This window comes from Chiloscyllium plagiosum, unplaced genomic scaffold (assembly GCF_037043375.1).
Source record: "Chiloscyllium plagiosum isolate Xiang-an unplaced genomic scaffold, Cpla_swu_hap1 HiC_scaffold_3, whole genome shotgun sequence".
Taxonomy (NCBI): domain Eukaryota; kingdom Metazoa; phylum Chordata; class Chondrichthyes; order Orectolobiformes; family Hemiscylliidae; genus Chiloscyllium; species Chiloscyllium plagiosum.
Window position 1 is genome coordinate 49,397,194 of NW_028270141.1, and position 20,759 is coordinate 49,417,952.

The 20,759-nt window shown below is 40.0% G+C and overlaps 1 protein-coding gene across 3 annotated transcripts; it reads right to left on the reverse strand.

Annotated features, from left to right (window-relative positions):
* Window positions 1-1,125: 1,125 nt before the first annotated feature.
* lgsn (lengsin, lens protein with glutamine synthetase domain) lies at window positions 1,126-20,102 on the reverse strand. 3 transcript variants are annotated; one of them, XM_043681496.2, is made up of 4 exons: window positions 19,994-20,102; window positions 11,349-12,066; window positions 8,963-9,135; window positions 1,126-5,550 (listed from the first exon to the last, which is right to left on the reverse strand). In XM_043681496.2, exons 1-4 carry the CDS (start codon window positions 20,033-20,035, stop codon window positions 4,372-4,374), a joined length of 2,112 nt encoding a protein of 703 aa, XP_043537431.2. In that variant the 5' UTR covers window positions 20,036-20,102; the 3' UTR covers window positions 1,126-4,371. The 3 variants fall into 3 exon arrangements, with proteins under 3 accessions (XP_043537431.2, XP_043537421.2, XP_043537442.1); XM_043681486.2 differs by having other exon boundaries at window positions 19,982-20,093; XM_043681507.2 differs by having other exon boundaries at window positions 19,919-20,044.
* Between the last annotated feature and the right edge of the window lie 657 nt (window positions 20,103-20,759).

The window sequence follows — 20,759 nt, forward strand, 5'->3', positions numbered from 1 at the left end:
CACGTGTCTGTTTCCTGAGGAAGTCATCCTCCAAGGTGGACTTTGGGACAGGCAGCAGAGGAAAGTGGCCGAGCAGAGGCTGATAACTAAGTTCGGTACCCAGAGGGAGGGCCTCAACCGGGACCTTGGGTTCATGTCACATTACAGGTGATCACCATTGCACTACACTCACACACAGATATTCCTACAAACACACACTCTCACATACACATGGACACAGGTACACACAGACGCGCACACAGACACCCACACACACCCTTATAGACACACACCCACACTCACACATGCACCCCCTCACAGACTTAAGACACTCTGCACTCACTACACACACACACACACACACACACACTTTCTCACACTCACAACCCCCACCCCATACAGACACACACACACAGACAGACAAAGACCCACATGCACACATATATTTTGTGGGGTGAATTTGTACTTGCAGAGTTACATTGCACTTTGCTCAAAAACTGCATACATTCATGTAGAACTCTGAGCTCAAAAACTGCATGTATTTATGGAAAACTCTGTTATCTCACTTTTTAGATAACAGGGGGCTAACACCTTCAACATATTGTCTAGCTATCACCATTGTTAACAGCTAACCTGAGAATGCAACTTTTAAAAAAAGGTTTTGTGATTTACACATGAAAGAAGTGAAACTATCACTGTATTTTAACAGATGAAAGGCTTAACAGACAACCAATATTTCAATGTATAATTTCAGTTACATCACACTGCAAATTTTTGCTATAAATTCTGTGTTACGATCGAGCCCTCCACTATCACCTGATGAAGGAGTGTCACTCCGAAAGCTAGTGTGCTTCCAATTAAACCTGTTGGACTATAACCTGGTGTTGTGTGATTTTTAACTTAACACAACACCAGGTTATAGTCCAACAGATTTATCTGAAATGACAGCTTTCAGAGCAAAGTGGAGACTTCACCTGATGAAGGATCATTGCTCCGAAAGCTTGTGATTTCAAATAAACCTGTTGGACTATTACCTGGTGTCATGTGACTTCTGACAAAGTATAAAAGCCTATAACACAGAGGTTTTACCACAATGCTGAAATACATCAAAATGGAGATATATGACAAATTATGTAGCACATACACTTGCAGAACAAAACTGTATCCTTTTTAATGCATCTTGTAGTCTGTTCATATTTTATTGAACAACAATCATCAACTGTGTAGATGTTAATCAAGCTAAACATTTTTATTCTCACCAAAGGCTGAACAATTAAAACAGCTCAAAGTTGCAATATTGTAGAAAGTTCAAACAGAATTCAGTAGTTTTACTAAAGGTTGAAATGCATCGTCAGTCCCTATTCTTCTGCTCTTTGGCTGGAACTGGAGTGACGACTTGAATAAATGTTTTCAGTTCAGGCTCTATGTGGTAACTGATGTCTTGGAGAAGGCAGAGAACCATCCTTATTTCTCTTTGGCGTTGTTTGATTGCTTGTAAATGGTAAAGAGCTATTCAATAAATCTTACCAATCCTGCACTTTTCCCATAGCACTGCTCTTCGAGTCTTTGTCCAAGTCCTTTTCGAAAGTTACTATTGAACCTGCTTCTGCCATTCTGTTAGACACTGCCTTCCAGATCAAAAACTTCACTGCATTAAAAAAAGACAGTTTAATTGCCCCTCAAGTTCTTTATCTTAAACCTCTGTACTCCCTTTACTAATCCTCCTGCCAACATATCAAAACCCCACATGATTTTGAACATATTATCCCTTCCCTCACCCTCTCTTTTCTGAGGAGAACAATCCCAGTTTCTCCAGCCCTCCACCCATCTGAAGTCCATAATTCCAAGTCCCTTTTTTTTGTGAAATCCCACCTGCACTTTTTCAAAGGCCTTGACATGCTTTCTAAAGACTGGGCCTAGAACTGAACATAATTTTAACCCGTATTGTGGTCTAACCTAATAGAAAGTTTAGTGGGTTCTCTCGCTTGTGTACCCAATGTCTCTCTTCATAAATTCCAGCATGGCATGTGCTATTTTTGAACAGCTTTATCAACTAGGGCTATACCCTTCAAATCAAAACCTACCTTCTTAATCTAATCTTCACCATGAAGTGGTGTTCTATGATGTTCAGGCCGCTGTGTTGTGATGCTTTGACAGAACTATTACTTGTATTTATTTTACAGACAATGGGCTATGTTCACCTTCATCAGTGGAAACAGCCCTAGAGGCAGCCAGCTAAATCACATTGAGAACACTCCATGATGCATTTTCTCCATCAGCACAATGCCACCCATATCCATTCTGACATGCATGCTATTCCCTAGAGGTAGCAGAGGGAGATTCCAGGGAAGTCGGAACCTCCGTGCTTTAATAGAGATGTAGCCAATCCAAAAGGCTTCTGCTCTAGGGATCCCCTGACTCTTTGCCCACCCACCCCAAATACCCCCAGCCTACTGTAGGCCTCTTCAATATAACCTTTGCTGAAGGTATCAGAGAATGTAATTTGTATTCGTGCTACTTGACCTCACTTGCCTGCCTCAGCAGCACCTCTTGACTATTGTTAGCTAGACATGGCTGTATTCCTTTTTTCAGGCCTCTCCCTTCCTTTATCAACCCACTGTCCTTAACTGACCAAGTTCCTGGAACTGGCTTCTTAAATGGACATCTTCAGGAAAATCCAGACCAATGAGCCACTTCCAGGTTGCTGATCTAGAATGGAGGCTGATGTCAGCATCACAACCCAACTTGGAAAAGCCAATCCAGTTAGTTCAAATCTTGCTACAGCAGCACAAGAATTATATTTCAAGTTTAAACAAATAATCTTTAAATAAAGAGTTAAATAACTATATATCCACCAAACAGGTTCACACCCTTCAAAGAAGGAGATATGCTGACCTTGCCTAGCTTGGGCATACTTTTGACTCCAGTTCCACATCAATATTGTTGACTGTTGCCGGCCTTCTGGAGTGGGCAAGCAAGCAACATTCCTTGTTCCTGTCAGTCAAACAGCCAATTACTGCAAAGGCCATGCAAAATGCTGCTCCTTTAAGTTACCACACAAAAAAGATTATGGAGGCTGTGCATTTAAATAAATCACCCGCATACTCCAGAAAAGAACTTAAATGGAACATTGCAAGCAAGCTACTCTGTGGTCCAATTGCCTCTCAGGGCAACCACAGATCGACAATAAGTCCCAATGATGCCCATGTCCCAAGAATGAACATACAAAATAGGTCAGCTGCTTGGGATATTTAGCTATCTCCCTATACTTTCCAGTGCACTCTTGCTCTGATGATAACTGGAAAGATTTCTGTGCCTATTCAATAACGTTGAAGGATCCTCTGTGCAATTCACTTTTGCTAATACTTCACAATATGGTATCTCAAAGCCTCACCTGTCTTTCCTGTGACCAACACCAAGATTTAATGTTGGTCCAATGCTTACCAATACAAAGATACAGAAATGCCTCAGGACTTGTCTTATCCATTAAAAAATGCAACAAATCGTACACATTGCTAATCTCATTTGGCCATTTTAGGAAGGTGGCAAGACTCAGAGACACTGTTAAATGAGGAATCTATTCCTGCTTTCTGGCAGTCGTGCTCATTTGTATTCTCTTGAGAACAGTTTAATTAAACTTAATGCCTGGGAGAAGGTATGGGCCATTATTTCTCATATAACTCCTGGTATGAAAGCAAGAAAAGTCCCATTTCAATTAGAAATCATTTAGAAGTAAGTTAGAAAGAAAAATATAAAACCAAATCTTCCCAATTTCCTAACTGATCAAACTCCATTTAAAAAGTCACATCATACAAAATTCTGATGCACTATATAGGTATCCACAATTTTATGCATCCACAATAAAACTGGAGGAGGATACAAAAGAAAATGATTTCCTTCCCAAGGATCAGGCTAACTACCCAGATTACTCAACATTAAATCAAATGGTGTAAGCACTTCTAACATCAGGATTTACCCCCACCAGTGCCAGTGGACACCAACTTAAAGAATAAGGACTGAATTTGTGAATTGAGAATTCCGAAACTTGTTATTAAGATGAATTGTCTATCTAGCATGTAATAGATTAGTTATTATATGTTGTACAAGTTATGAATGCTACATGGTATAATCAATCAAATATAATACATTTTTATATAATCACTGTGATATGAAATGCATAGCATTTTGTATATAGTATACTATGAACGATATATTGTTTTTATATATATCTTATCTTTTTTTCAGTATGCAATGTCAATTATATGCTATATGGTATTATATGTGTGATATCTTGTATATGTTGTACTTTACAGATGCTATACTGTGTGCTGTATATGGTGTGATGTATGGTATTCTGCACATGATTTTTAATATGCATTTATGGCCATTTTACTAGATGAAGTACTCTAGGTACTTTTCATCTTCACCATCTAATGCCTGTGTTTTCAATTCAAACCGTTTAACAGCAATGAAATGTTGGATGAAAGGTTCACCCAGTGCTCTCCGAATACAGTAGTCATGTTCCAGTTCAATGAGTGCATCCTCCAACCGAACAGGAATGCTGCAGGGTTTCAGTGGGTGAAGAATGGGCGCACCTTGTGTTGAGCTTTCAGAGGAACCCCTCCTGAGGCCATCAAGGCCTGCAGCCACAGTGGCAGCAAGGACGATGTACGGGTTTGCCATGGCTGATGCCAGGCGGTTTTCAAGACGGGCGCCCCCACCACCATGGAACTTGGTGTTAATGGCACAGCTGTTGTCATTGGAGCCACAGGTCACGTCAACGACCCCTTCATGCTTCCCTGCGCTGTAGCGTTGGCGACAACAGGGGCCAGGTGCCACTAGACAGCTGAGGGCAGCAGCATGTTGTGCCAGGCCAGCTTGCCATCGCTTCCCAATGCCAGACAGCTCTTGCGCTGCCGTTGAATCAGAGAAGAGATTCTGCCTTCCATTGGCATCCCACAGACTGTGGGAAAATGTGCCTGAGTTGCCAAAACCGGAGGGTGTGAAGAAGCTGGCAGCATTATTATGTTTCCTTGCTAGCTCTTTGACTCCAGTCCTGAACGTGAAAGCATTGTCCACTGCACTCATTCCAAATTCAGCTCGGAGAGAGACCTCCATTTGGCCAGGCCCCGAGGAAGAGGAGAAGCTTTCAATATCAACCCCGGCACCATACATATCATTGAATAACTCCTGCACAAAGTTCTGGTCATGGTTATTCAGGAGAGTCGCAGCAGGAAAAGACGCTGGTGTGTTTAATATCTGAGTGAAACTATAAAGCCAAAACTCATATGTGAACGATGAGTACAAGGTGAAGCCATATGCCCGGAGCTGGTTCAATTGAAGCTTTGCTATCTGTCTGGGGGATGTCAGAAGAGGACCTCCTGTTATTGAGCAAGCATCACAAATAATCCTTGCAGTTTTGTCAGCCCAAGGCAGGATTCTGAAGGTTGAGATGTCGGGCATTAAGAGTATGTCACTGTTGAAATTGGGATGATTCATTCCATTTTCCTTCGGGTCCAAAGCTACTTCCAGATAACCTCTCGGGAGAGGCACACCATGAAACACTTTCTCCTGTATAAGAAGCATAAGTTTGGCCAAGTTAATTTCCATGCAATTTTGTGCTGGTGTTTTTAAAAAGTACTTATGTCATCAGTTTAGAGTACACTAACAACATCTCTGGTCTTTAAATCCCTGTGAAAGTTAAAGCATTGTATAAGCCTGTCATACAAAGTGGTTGGGGGGTGGGGGAGATAACTTAATTGGATCTATACAATACACTAGTGAAACACAGCACTCTTTCAGAATCTAAGAAATACTAATCAGAAGACTTGAACAAGTACAGGTCAGAACTCTCTTTAGATCAATAGAGTTATGGAGTCATAAAACACAGAAACAGACCCTTTGGTCAACCAGTCCATGCTGAACATAATTCTAAACTAAACTATTCCCACCTGCTTGCTCCTGGCCCATATCCCTCCAAATCTTTCCTATTCACGTATTTATCAAGGTATCTTTTAAACATTGTAAGTGTGCCCACATCCACCATTTCCTCAGGAAGTTCATTCCACATGCAAATCACTCTCTGCATAACAATGTTGCCCCTCATCTCTTTTTTAAACTCTCTCTCTTCTCACCTTAAAAATATGTCCCCTGGTCTTAAAAGCCCCTATCCTAGGGAGAAGACACCTACTATTAACCCTATCTAAATCCCTTATAATTTTATAAACATTGATAAGGTCACCTCTCAACCTTCTATGCTCCATTGCAGAAATCCCAGCCTATCCAGTCCTTCTTTATAACTCAAACCTTCCACACCCAGCAACTGGTAAATCTCTTCTGAAGCTCAAAGTGTAATTCCTACAATAGATTTTATCTCAGTCCTTTGCTCTCCTGCCAGGCAATAGTACAAACATTCTTAATCCTCAGACCTCAATCAACACTACAGGAAATCCATTCAGCTTCATGGTCCAGCCATTTAGTCATATTCTGCGCACTCTCTGAATTCCCCCTATCGGCCTCCATTCCCCAGCCAGGGCCCCCCCCCCTCTTCCCATCACTCAACATTCTCCCCAAATACATCAGTTCCTTACCATGCTGAGAAATAATGCTTAATTAGGCACATAGGAACAGGAATGGACAATTTAGTCCACAAACCCATTCCCATCATAGAGATGAGGAGTCAGGTAGTGGAGAGGGGCACAGCAGAGAGGCTGGATGGAGAGGGGTGGGGAGTTCCCGAAGCAAGTGGTAAGGATGTTGGGTCAGGTTTTGTGCAATGTAACTGGTCTGGGGAGATGCAGTTGGTAAATACGAGGTAAATGTATGTGTTCGGTTGAATAGTCACTTGGGAGTTAGACTATGTATTTAATAGTTTAACATATCCTGCGTAATTGTATTACTTAATTTCATCAGCACTCTCTGAAGTATCTGATTTATATGGACTCTCTCAGGGGTTCCAGGCATTGATGAATTTCCCAGAAGAAAATTCAATTCGCCAGATGCTTTCTTTGATGTCTGCTACAATGAGGATTTCAGAGACCCCCATAAACAATTCCCATCTGCACTGGAATAAATACAAACTGACCATTGAAAAATCAGGGCCATTATGCTGAAATCCCCCTTTGCTAATCCCCTGTTAATGTATTAAACTTCAGGACTGTTATTCATTGTCCACTGTTTGAAAATGCCAGTAAAAAAAGTCACTTGATTAACATTAACACAGGAACAAATTATTTAGCAGGCATCGGCCATTTTGCCCTTTCAGCCTGCTCTGCCATTCAATAGGATTGTAGCTGACCTGGCTGTGGTATCATCTCTGCACCCCACAACCCTTGACTCCCTCCTCTATCAAAAATCTATCCAAATCAGCCTTGAAAATTTTCAATGATCCAGTTTCCATTTTTTTCTGGGGAAGAGAATTCCATAGAGCAACAACAATCTGACAGTAAAAAGCTTTTCTTTTGTCTTCATCTTCATGGTCTCTCATTCTTAAATGTGCTCCTTAATTCTAGTCTCCCTTACAGGAGGAAACATCCTCAATGTATCAACTCTATCAAAACCCCACAGGATCTCACATGGTTTAATAAGATCATTTCTCATTCTATAAATTCTAGTGGATATAGGCCCAAACTGTTCTGTCATTCTTCATAACATGAGCCATTCATTCCAGGAATGAATAAAGTGAACCTTCTCTGAACTGTTTCTAATGCAATTATAAATTATTTTAAAATAAAAAACCAAAACTGTACAATAGTCTAAATATGGTCCACCAATACCCTGTACAGTTGCATCAATACTTTCTTATTTTATTGTTCCATTTCCCTTGAAATAAACATCAACATGCCACTTGCCTTTCTAGTCACTTGCTGTACCTGCATACTAATTCTTCTTGATTTCTGTAACAGGACACTCAGAGCCCTTTGTATACACCACTGTGTTCCCATGCCAACAGTTCTGTCTCCAATCTTAAGTGCTCAAGTGAGGCTCAACACAAACTGGAAGAACAACATCTCATCACCCACTGTGGTACCTTATAGTCTTAGATCTCAACATTGAGTTTAACAATTTTTGAACATGAACATTCCCTTCCTCATTCATTATCTTTGCTCAAACCCCTATATCCTGTTATACAGCCTGCTCCTAGCATAGCTTTCTTATTTTCAATGATTTGCACATCTCATTAGCACTCTCTAGCCTTTATCTCTCTCTCCCTCAGCTTGTTTTGTTTGCGTAACCGTCTCCCTCTCTCTCTCTCTCGGCCCATTCTCCATGTACTCTATTATCTCCCACCCAAGTCCATCTTTAACACAAATATCACCCCTCCCCAACTATTTTCATTCCTGAAGAAAGGACAATCGAAACGTTAACTCTGTTACAGATGTTATTCTGCTATAGGTGCTACTCTCTACAGATGCTACTAAACCTGAGTTTTTGCAGCATTTTTTATTTGTCTATGCAGAGATGATACTAGGATTTAAGTTTACAGGAACTTTATTTACAGAGCTTATTAAATTTATTTACTTCTTAACAGACCTTTAAATGCCTATCCTTTCACTCTTCAACAGCTTCCAGCTAACTGTATTGCTCCAAATCAATACCCAGGCCTAATCAATCAAGCACAGCAAATAAAGATCAATTACTCAGATTCAGGTAATCAAATGCAGAGAAATTAAACACTACAATTTGCACATGGGTTTAGTGTCTTACTTGAAAGTTTACAGTTTTTTATAATATTGTACTAGGGTAGGTTTGTTGCTGCTCTTAATCCAGACATAGAATTTTTGCACAACATTTATACTCAGAGGTAAAAATACTCCCAATAAAATCAAGCTATGTAACAAAGCTTGTCTGTTACCATTAAAATGAAACTGCAACAGATTACTCACTGACAATGGAAATATGGAAGGCAATTGATTTTTTTACCTGTGGCTTTCTGCAATCAGCATGTTATGTTATCCATTTAAAGGCAAATAGCATATCATACCTGAAAAAAACGAGATGGAATCGTTTTCGATCTTGAAATTCCATGAAAGTCACTTGCTTCAAAACGGATAAATCGTATGTCTTCCCTTGTGATCTGTTGCTTCGCTTGCTCAATAGTGGTGCTTGTTTGTGAGGGAGTTACACTGTTAAGCATAGGCAGGTCTCTCATGTTAACTGTAAAATAACAGATTACTTGATTACATTGAATTGCATAGAATGCAAAATGCAGGAACAGGTCATGTTGTCCAACAGGTTTATAGTTATGGGAAACGTCTTTACAGTTATAAAGGCTATTTCATGACTACTGAACATCTTAAAGTGCTTTTGCAATCAACAGAGTACTTTTAAAGTGTAGTCATTATTGTAATTTTCTGGAAAAATAGCAACCATATCATGCACAGCAAGCTCCCTCAAACTAGCAATGTGATAATGATCAGCTAATCTGTTTAAGTGATTAAGTTAAAAATCACAAAACACCAGTTTATAGTCTGGCAGGTTTATTTGGAAGTACTAGCTTTCGGGAGCGCTGCTCCTTCATCAGTAGCTGTGGAGCAGGATCATAAGACACAGAAATTATGTTGATCATGGAGTTCGGTGGGAGAAAATAAAGTACATGGAGATGGTGCCTAAAGAGAGAGAGAAAAGTTTAGGCAAACAAAGAGGTTGCTGATGACAAGCTGAGGGTGAAAGAGATAACGATCTTTTGCTCTAAATTCTATGTCTTATGATCCTGCTCCATAGCTACCTGATGAAGGAGCAGTGCTCCAAAAGCTAGTACTTCCAAATAAACCTATTGGATTATAGTCTGGTGTTGTGTGATTTTTAACTTTGTCAACTCCAGTCCAACACTGGCACCTCCACATCATGTTTAATGATGTGAGATATAGGACTAGACTGCACAATAAGGTTATATTTCCTTCAGCAAAGCAGATACAGGAGTGATGTTGTTTGAAATGCTTAAGTTAATTAAAGGAATTGGTAGCTGCACAGAATCTATTGCCTGGGATTGAAAGTACTGAATAATTGAAAGTAGCTGATCACACCAAATCCAAAAAGGTGGTCTCCTCACTTTGAAAGTGAAATTCATTTTGCAAGAAGTTATCTCAGACAGTTTTAAGTGCTTTCTTTTAGACTTAGGCTGAACAACTCTGGTCAAGGACAAATTGGCATCTCCTGTCAGTGGAGAAATGATATAAATGTTTTTTTAACAACATTTCTCCATGGTTTCTCCTAAGTCTATGTCAGAATATATTCTTTCATGGCCTTATGCTGTCTGGAGAAGAACTCTGGAATGTCATACCTGCATATGTCACAGAAGCTTCAAAAAGTTAAAAATGGACTGCAAAGTGAGCCATAACCTCTGCAAGTTATGTCAGAACATGAAAAAAAAGACAGTATTCTGTCGAGGGATATATGTCACAAGTCTCACCCTCTCATGAATACAACAGAATGGGGTCAAAAGCCAGTTCAATCGTAGTGTGTGTGAGCTAGTGAAAGAAAGTTTGCTCTTGAGTGGAGGTACACGTATACTATCCTGGGTTCGAGCGCTAATGTGCTGTGTAGATCATAGTTGAAGATCCACCTACTAGTCACCACCATCATTTCAAGGAAAGGAATCTATCACTCTGTATGCTAGACACCAGCTAGCTAAAAAGTCAAAAGAAAACAGGGCAAAAGAATTTCAATCAGCCTGCAAAGCTAAGAACCTCAAAAACAACTGTCAAATATCTACTCTTCACAAGTAATGCAGAGACTGAACCATATATCTTGTAACTTTTATATTTTTTGGACTCAACTTTTTATTTCTACTTTTCATAACTAATCTGTACATGTCTGTGTTGCATTATTATTTGTCACTGTTTTAGTAATGAATTTCTGAATTCACTCTTTTCTGAATTCAAGAAAACCTGGTTAAATTGACCTATTTTTAAAACACAAATTCATTTAGTCTTGGAGAAATATATCAATAAGGCAAGGGATCCTTTATAAATTAACCTTGTTAAAATTATGGCCAGGTGAATAAAAAAGGGGAGCTAGTTCATTTCTCCACACCCAAGATCTTGATAAGTCAAGACATCTGGCTAGAACTTAAATAAACTGAAGAAACCTCACCGCAACTCCATGGAAGTCAAGTGTTGCAGTGGGTACCCCCTGTCTCTGATCCAGAAGCTCTTGATTCATAAAGTACTGATCAAGGAAGGTAGGCCCATTGTTTGACTAAACAGGTTGAGGATTAATGTGCAAATCATTTGGGAGAGATTCTTGGTCAGTCATGTGATGAAAACAAAGGTAAAACCTCTAGGCTGCAATATGTGAATTGAGGAGCACGCTGCCATGAATTAGAACTTTCTCAATGAACTGTAACACATTACCAGCAAAGTACCAACCTTTAACATTTGAACTTGGATCATGCTTTGAGTCTAACCCACTGTCAGTGTGGCTGGGTAACTCCATTGCCTTCAAAACGATTGGTTTGATGTTCTCTGATTTTTGGATATTGGAAGTAGCCACCAACTGTTTTGGCATCTCATCTCCAGCAACTTTCTTGCGTGGTACCTGTGCTGTCAGCTCTCTGGGGCTGCTAGTTTGTGCTTTTAAGATGGTGGAGGATTTACCCTCTTCATCTCTAGGTTTCTCCTCAGGACTCTGTACATTCAAATCAGAGGTAGAACAACTAGTTATATTATTCACTTTTTGCTGGCTGGTAATTAAGGGACTCTCTTTAAGAACGGCTTTCAGTTCATCCATTGTTTCTTTCGAAATCCCAACTTTTGAAACAGATATGCTTTGAGCTTTATCCTCATTGTTGGTTTCCCAGTCTTCTGTGCTGTTTTCTTCTTGTTTTTGACTGTCACCACCATATTGAATATATTTTCTGTCCTCACATTGCTCATCTGTCATTGGTTTGTAAAGTTGCACCCCTGAGACTGATGACAGATCTGTTCTGGGAAGATAGGAATGACCTGTTGACCTGGATGTGTACTTCCTCTCAACTCTCTCCCAGTCCAGGGGTGGCATGAATTTTCCACTGACTCTGACGCCCCTCTTCTGGCGTGTGAAGGATATCCCACTTCCATCGATTACATCTGTCCCATCATTTGCTTCCTATCAATGAGATATTGTATAGCTTTACTAAGTGAAGAAACTATCGCTTGACTGAATCAGGCTGGAACAGAACAGCCTCATCCATGACAAAGAAAAGCAGGAAATCAAAACACAATTTGAACATTTCCACCTGAATGAATTTTTTGCTAAAAGTAATTCTTAAAACAATTAATGTTCATCATTGAATCAGGAACAGCATATCAAAGTTTACTTCAATTTTCAAGGAGCCACAAACATGATAGTTTCCTCCAGCCCCTATCATTTGTTTTGGTTCTTTGATTAGAATGTCACTTTGTGAAAGTGGTAAATTTCCAAATCACAGCATAAACCAATATCATAAAGTTGGGACACCTATAGAATCATAGAATTTACAGTACCATTTGACATATCATGTCTGTACCAGCTTCCAAAAGAGCTACTCAGGCATTCCAATTCTCCAGCCCTATCTCATAGCCCTCAAACTCATTAATTTCAAGTATTTATCCAACTCTTTTTTTTAACTCATTCGGAATCCAGCTCCACCACTCTCCCAGGCAGCCTATTTCAAATCCTAATAACTCACTGAGTAAAGATTTTTCTCCTCATCTCGCTACCAACTCTTTTGCTGAAATCTTGAAATTGTGACCCCTTGTTACTGATATTAAAACTAGTGGAAACAGGATATTCTTCCTTACTCTGTCAAAATTGTTCATAATTTTGAACATGCCAATAAGGTCATCCTAATCTTCTCTGCTCCAAGGAAAAAGCTCGCTTTCTCTGAGAAAGGTTTTGAGAAATTGTCACGCAACCCAAAACATTCACTCTGATTTCTTTCCACTGATGCTGTCAGACTTGTTGAGTTTTTCCAGCAATTTCTCGAATGTTTCCTTGTATCTAAAATCCCCCATTCCTGTTATCATTCCAGTAAATTTCCTCTGCTCTCTCTGCAGAGCTTTAAAGTGTCCAGAACTGAACACAATACTCCAAATGTGGTCTGAGGAATGACTTGTAAAAGTAATAGCATTACTTCCTTGTTTTTATACTCTCTGCCTCTATTTATACACCAAAGGATCCTATAAATTGGTTTAACTACTGTTTCCAATTGCCTGGCCACCTTGAGAGAATTATGCAGGCACATAGGTGCCATGGTGGCTCAGTGGCTAGCACTGCTGCCTCAGCTCCAGGGACCAAGGTTTGATTCCAGCCTCGGGTGACTGTCTGTGTGGAATTTGCACATTCTCCCCGTGTTTGCATGGGTTTCCTCCGGGTGCCCCGGTCTCCTCCCACTGTTCAAAGATGTGCAGGTTATGTGACTTGGCCATGCTAAATTGTCCATAGTGTTCAGGGATGTGTAGGTTAGGGGCATTAGTCAGAAGAAATGTAGAGTAATAGGGTAGGGGAATGGTTCTGGATGGTTTACTCTTCGGAGGTTTGGTGTTGACTTGTTGGGTCAAATGGTATGTTTCCACACTGTCAGGATTCTGTGTCTATGTGAACCCAAGATCCCTTTGTTTCTGTACTCTCTGCAAAGTTATATCATTGAGGCTGCCTTGTCTCTCTATGGTTATTCTACCAAAATGAACTATCTCAGAGGTCTCTGCATTAAACTTTGTCTGCCTATTTGGCCAACTTGTCAATGTCCCTCTGAAGTCACTCAGCGTCATCCTCCCAATTCACTAATCTCCCTAGATTGGTATCATCTGGAACTTTAGAACTTTTGCCCTCAACATCCATCTCCAAATGTTTATATAAATCAGAAAAAGCAAGGGACCCTGGGGAACATCACTTTCAACTCAGCTCTTATCTGAAAAATACTCATCTATACTCACCCTCAGTTTCCTATCTTTTTACCAACTTTTAATCTATGCTATCAATGACACATCAATCCCAAATATTTCTAATTTTTCACTAATCTGCCATTTGGCACCATGTTAAAATGCTTGCTGAAAGTCCAAATATACAACATCCACAGCACTACCCTCATCTACTGCCTGTGTCTCCTCGTCATGAAATTTGTCAGGCGTGACCTGCCCTTGACAAAATAATACTGATTGTCATAGAACATAAAACAATATAGCACAGGAACAGGCCCTTTTTCTCACTATGCCAACTATGATGCCATTCTAAACTAATCCCATCTGCCTGCACACGGTCCATAGCCCTGTCTATTTCTGTCTAAAAGTCCAAACACCTTGGAGTATTAACTTATTTTTCTCTTTACTTCTCTCAGCAATCTAGAATGTATCGCATCTGGGCCTGACAATTTCTCTACCTGGAGTGCTACCAGCCTTTTCAGCACCACTTCTTTATCTATCACTATACAGTTCAGTTGCTCAACATCTTTATTTACTCTCTGCTGCTGAGTGAATTATTTTTAATCAACCTTTATGAATACATTTATTGGATACATTATTCCAGGGAGGACTTGTACCCAGACCTTCTGGGTGAGAGGCAAAGACACAATCATTGCATCACATGATCTTCTTACGTAATCTACAAATAATGTGACGTTGGTATATGAGATCACACAAAGCACTGAAAGAAATAGAAGCATTTATTTAGTGCATCTCATGATCTCAAGGAATCCTGAAGTGTTTTACAGATAAATTAAGTATTTGTGTAAATTGGGAATGTAGGAAATACAGTATCCCGTTTGAGCGTCACATCGTCCCACAAAGCTGTGATCTCACCAAAACCCTGTACAATTGTAGCAGTGCTTCTTTATTCTTGTATTCTTCCTTCCAGTTTACCCCAGCCTTTCTAAATCCATGTCTCAATGTTATTCACTCATCTAATCTTTCTTCTTCTTCAATGTTTTCATTCTCAATTTCCCATTCAATTGTTGCCAGAACAAGACTGTTATGTTTTCATTTGCAATATCCTTACTTGACTATCTTCCTCTCTCTAACTACTAAGGTTGGACTTAGCAGCTCTATTGATTTCTGAACTTATTCATCTTTATTTCTAATCATTCGGGTGAATCTGAGCATCTGCAAAAAAAAAACATTCTCTCATCTTCATTATTCACAGACCAACTTTTGCCTCCACAGGTGCAACACTCCAAAACTAGTGACTGTACTAGGTGTTTTTACCTTTGGAAGCAGTCAAGAGCTGTCTTTTGTCATTGATGTCAGCTGTGGTTCACTGGGTAGCACTCTGTCCTTGATGTCAGAAGGTTGCATATTTAAGCTACATTCCAGAAACTTGAACACAAAATGTAAGTTGATTTTCCAGTGCTATACTGCGGGAGTGGTGTACTGAGAGAGATCTGCATTATCATTGGCGTTGTCTTTCTTATTAAATGTTAAATTTTGGCCATGTCCGCTCTCTCAGATGACTAAAAAGATACCATGGGCTAGTTATTTGAGGGACAATGGAGGACATTTCCCCAGTGTCCTGGATAATATGAACCTTTTTACCAATATTACAGAAATAGATTATTATTGTATCCTTGGACTTATGGAGGTTGCTACATCTCCTATGTGACTTATGTGTCTAGCAAAAAATGCTAAGATTCAGCTGGATGAATAGAAATACAAATGAATAAGTTCTGGAATCAGAAGAATGGCTAAATACAACCTCAGTAATTAGACAGAGGAAGGTAGTCAAGTAAGGACATTGAAATGAAAACATAACAGTCTTGTCCTGGCAACAATTATAGGAGAAATTGGGAATAAAAGCAGTTGAAGAAGAAGAAAGATTAGATAAGTGAATAACATTGAGGCATGGACTGAGGAAGGCTGGGGCAAACTGGAAGGAAAAATACAAGAATAAAGAATGCTCGTTACAATTATGAGACTACAATCTGAGTACTTTGTGTAGTTCCTCTGTTTAAGAAGGGACATATTTGCATTGACAGCAGTACAGCAAGTTTCATTAGTCTCTTCCATGGAATGAGAGAGTTGTGTTATGATAAACAGCTGAGTAAATTGGTTCTATATTCCCAGGACTTTGGAAGAATGAGAGGTGATCTCATTGAAACAATCACGATTATGAAAAAAGTTGGTCAGGATAGCTACTGAGATTTTTTTTTTCTCCCTAGCTGGAGAATCCAGAACAAGGGGACACTGTTTCAGGGTAAGGCAGCAATCCTTTACGATTAAGATAAATAAAAGCAACTTCACTCAAAGTGTTGTGAATTTTTGAAACCCTCCAGTCCAGAGGGTTTTGCACGCTCAGCCATTGAATACATTTAAGGGTGAGATACAGATTTTTGGTTCCTCAAATAATCAAGAGATATGAAGAACGGGTAGGTATGTGGTGGGATGTGGGAAGGATACTTGAAGCCAAAGACAACCAAAATCATACTGAATTATGAAGCTGGTCCCTGGACCCACTCCTCCTATTATCTTCTGTTCTTATGTTCTTTGAGAGGTTGCTTTGGTTGGTCACATGGCAGTTCTTTGGGTCCCCAAAAGCAAAAAACCAGAAGGGGAGATTTGGGAGTGGAATGTGGATACGGGATGGAAAGCAAGAAGTCTCTGTTCACACCATCTTCAATACATACAATGCCAGAAAATTGGATAAAGGTGAAGTGGGAATTGAGAAGGGACATTCTAAAGAAACGTAACTTCATCCCGAATGATCTCAGTGACACCAGATGAAATAGGATCTTGCGCAGTCTATCGCATGACATAGAAAACTGTGTGCCCAGAGGTTTTAGGAGGTACAGCCTTCCTTGCCAGATTCTCTCTTTCCATCTTTGGTCTCCCTATGGTATCTCCTCCCATGAACATTCTGAACTAAGGTCTCCTGTGCCACAACAGGACAAGATGCTGATTACTCATGAATTATAATCCTAGCATCTATACTTTGAGACCAGTTATGGCTTTCCCCTCGTACTTTCATTGCAGATGCACCTATGTGGACTGTTTGGCCAATATATTCTACCCACAAGCAAGTTTAGATCTCTGGCTCCAAGACCATGTGGGATACTTCAACTATTCAATAAATAATCAGTATATTTCAGTGTCAAGACCTTATGACACCAACTTACATTTATATAGTGCCTCTGATATAGCAAATTGTGCTTCACAAGTACGATAATCCAAAATTTGACAGTGAAGCGAAGAAGGAGCATTATGACAGGTCACAAAATGTTTGGTTAAAGGGTCTTAAAGGAACAGAGAGAGGTGGAGAGGTTCAGGAATGATGTTAAGAGCTTGGGGCCGGGACAGTTGAAAACATGGCCACAAATGGTGAAGCCAGGGAAACGCTCTGAAAGGGTTGGAGAAATGGAGGATGTTACTGACTTAAACAGACACAAGGCCATGGAGGGGTTTGGGCATTTGGATAAGAATTTTAAACTCAAGGCTTTGCCAAACCAAAGGCCAGTGTAGGTCAGCAAGTTCGGGGATGTGGAATGAATAGATGCAAGTTATGAATTAGGCAGCAGAGTTTTAAATGATTTCAAGTATATGAAGAGGGCAGGAGAAGGCCAACCAAGAGAGTCTCAGAATAGTCAAGTGTGGAAGTAGGAAACGCACAGATAAGGGGGTCAGCAGACAATGGGCTAAGATTTTGTGGAGAACAGCAAAGCAGCTGAGACAGTGGTGGCAGAGTGAATGTGGGAACAGAAATCAAGGAATTAGTTACAAAGGTTGTGAACAGCACGTAGTTCAATTCTAAATGTAACAAGTGAAGAAAAACTGCTTGTTACCACTGGTTACCAATAAAGCTGGCACCTTAAAAGCAAATTATATTTCTTTTTTCAATACTACAATCCTTGATGAGTCATGAGGTAGAGACTGAAACTAGTTTTGGGAGAGATTATTAAAAGATAGCCTTCTTGACATCATACTTGCCGCCTCTTCAATTCTTGTCCTTGGAATTTTCATTCTACCCGACGACAAGATGGCCCTGAAATTCAAAGCTTGTGACTTGAAACATGAACTCAGCAAGCAGACGATTGTGACACTTCTGATGAATCCTTTTTTTTTCTGTATGTAATTTGTGCTGAAAGCTAGCATTCTGTGAAAATGGCAACACTCTATCGTTCAGCTGCACAGAGAGATCTAAGGGTTTGCTCCAATTGACTGTCCCACAATTAATTTCATGCAGTTCTACCAAAAGATAGAGGCAAGACTAATTGCAAGGTTTCTGATGGGTTGCTGAGCACAGTTCAGGGATCACAGAAGCAAAGTTTGGGGACATATTAGTGTTGAGAAAGAAGCAGACACAGGGAAGATTCCATGTTGAGTAGGACTGCTGTTAGCTGTGCAAGATTGGAGGTGAGGAAAATTCCAGCAGCAGCATTGGTTTGGGGAAACTCACTGTTAATGAAAAGCTGGATAAATGCTTATGACGATGTGCATGATCATAGTTTTCCAGCATCCAGGGGAGCACAAACACAGAAAAGAAAGATGGACCACAAGACCATGAACCGTCATTGAAGCAGGTCATGATGGGATTTCAAAGAATTTAAGAGAATTTCAAAGTCACATTGTTGAAGTGAAGGATTGTAATTTCTTGTGGTATTTAATGAGATTTGATGACCCACAGTTTCATTAATATTTGGAGAAATTGTTGAGAAGTCTACAGGATCTGCCTGTATAATCTCATTTGCTATTTGATGCAAATCTCATTTGCTTCAGTGGAGTTTGACCTCATGTTAAGATTAAGATGTTAGAATACAAGTCACATCAATCATTGTACAGTCTAAGCCTGTCTATCAGTCAATAGTCTTTTTCTCTGTTTGTTTAAATTGCTTTGGTAATAATCAGTTATTTGTTGTTGATTAAAGAAATCTAGCCGACATTTTCTTCACATTGTGTCAGGCTCAATCTGAAACCAATATCACTTTACTGGTTAAATTTATAATTTCCTATGCCCACCAGAGGAATAGGACTAGAAAGGAATCCAAACCTCAGGGTTTAAGTTTTCATTTTCAGCCAAGAAAAGCATTAAGCTAATTACAATGACTGTACGGCCCAAAGCAGGCCTTTCAGTTCCAGCTGTCCATTGCAGTGGTCGGTATATTGGGTCCAGGTCGATGTGCTTATTGATTGAATCTGTGGATGCTAAACCAATGTAGAGTACAAAATCCCATGCAAGGACTGCACAAAACACTACATAGGACAGACAGGAAGACAGCTAACGATCCGCATCTATGGACACCAACTAGCCACGAAACGACACGACCAGCTATTCTTAGTAGCCACGCACGCAGATGACAAGCAACATGAATTCAACTGGGCCAAACAGAGAACAGCCAGGGAATTCCTGGAGACATGGCACTCATCCACAGATTCAATCAATAAGCACATCGACGTGGACCCAATATACCGACCACTGCAACGGACAGCTGGAACTGACAACTGGAAGCAGCAGAGACAAACCACTATAAATGCCGGAGGAAATATCACAGAAGCGCTTCACAGGAGACTCCCAAGCACTGAGGATGTCACCTAAACAGGGGACAAAATGTCTGCAACACAAATTCCCAGCTCGGCGAACAGAACCACAACAATGAGCACCCGAGCTACAAATCTTCTCACAAACTTTGAAGGATATAAGTTTTAATTAGCAAAGAAATTGCAATGGAAAGATCAGAGAGGTGACCATATTTTTCTTTTGTGCCTGAAAATATGGTCTCGCCCAATGGACCACCTGTGATAATGAGGGCCAATAGACTATTCAACCACCAAAGTATCACTGCCAAACCCTCAATCCATTTTGCACTGTTATTAACCTTCAGTCCCTTCCAGGAGAGGTGGGGTAGGTCACCAGATAGAGATCAGAAACAAGGATACTGAGCGATTTCCCTGTCATTCAGCGAGGGATGCTGAAGGCCAATTGCAGTACAATGCCCTGACTTTAATTTGGCAAATACCACAGGACACACAAATCCAGAGTCCATCTGAACTGTACTCACAAGGTAAGGTTATTGAGCCAGCCAGGGAGCCTCAGGTAACATTGAATCAATATGAGCAATTACTTTGTAGCTTACTGTCACTTTGAGGATGTTGTCTTCCTCTTGCATTTCCTCCATTCAATTCACCATTGAACATCATGTAAATTGGGCAGAATATTGAAAGAAAATATATCATTTGCTGAATATTTATAGATAGCAGGACAATTGTGAATCAAAAGAATATTCTGTGTTTCGTTTAATCAGTGATTTTTAGACTAGGCAGTGTGACGGCATGACAGCCTGAAAGGAATTTAGTCCCTCCCAAAAACATCTGACTCCCTTAAAACAAATGCAGAGACTAATCCAGCTGACATGCCCTGGAACCAGAATTGAGTTTTCCAGAAGCCTGAGTACTGTTCAGCAAAACAGCAAAACATTGTGATGGGGAAAAATACGGCTGGTTAAAGAACCAGTGGGATAACCAGGGCTTTGGAGTTTCTATCTGTTTCCAAAGTGTAAATTCTGTTTTTATTCAACAGCAGATAAATAAAAATTAAGCTGTGTTTTGCAAAATGGGTCATGCAACAGGTTTCTACACTGCAGGATTCAACTTCGCATTTGCAAAATTGCACGATGGCATGAAATGCCATGTCTTTGCACATTTTATGTCATCATTCCTCTTATTATTCAATCTTTAGAGACTCTCCGAAGGAAAATAGTGGTGCAATGAAAACTATCACTAGAATCATAATCCAGAGATCCATGTTAGTGCTCTAGGGAAAAATTCAAATATCTCCAAGGCATCTGATAGAATTTAAAAACAAATTAATAAAAATCAGGAATTGAAAATTAATCTCAGTAA

What these genes read in the sequence shown, in the direction of transcription:
- lgsn (XM_043681486.2), bottom strand. Translation starts at nt 20,035, where the DNA reads ATGGAGGAAATGCAAGAGGAAGACAACATCCTCAAAGTGACAGTAAGC. An exon ending in AAGTGACAGTAAGCTACAAA is followed by an intron (nt 12,067 to 19,981) that starts GTAATTGCTCAT and finishes TCTCATTGATAG; the next exon opens with GAAGCAAATGATGGGACAGA. An exon ending in TCCAAGTTCAAATGTTAAAG is followed by an intron (nt 9,136 to 11,348) that starts GTTGGTACTTTG and finishes GTTATTTTACAG; the next exon opens with TTAACATGAGAGACCTGCCT.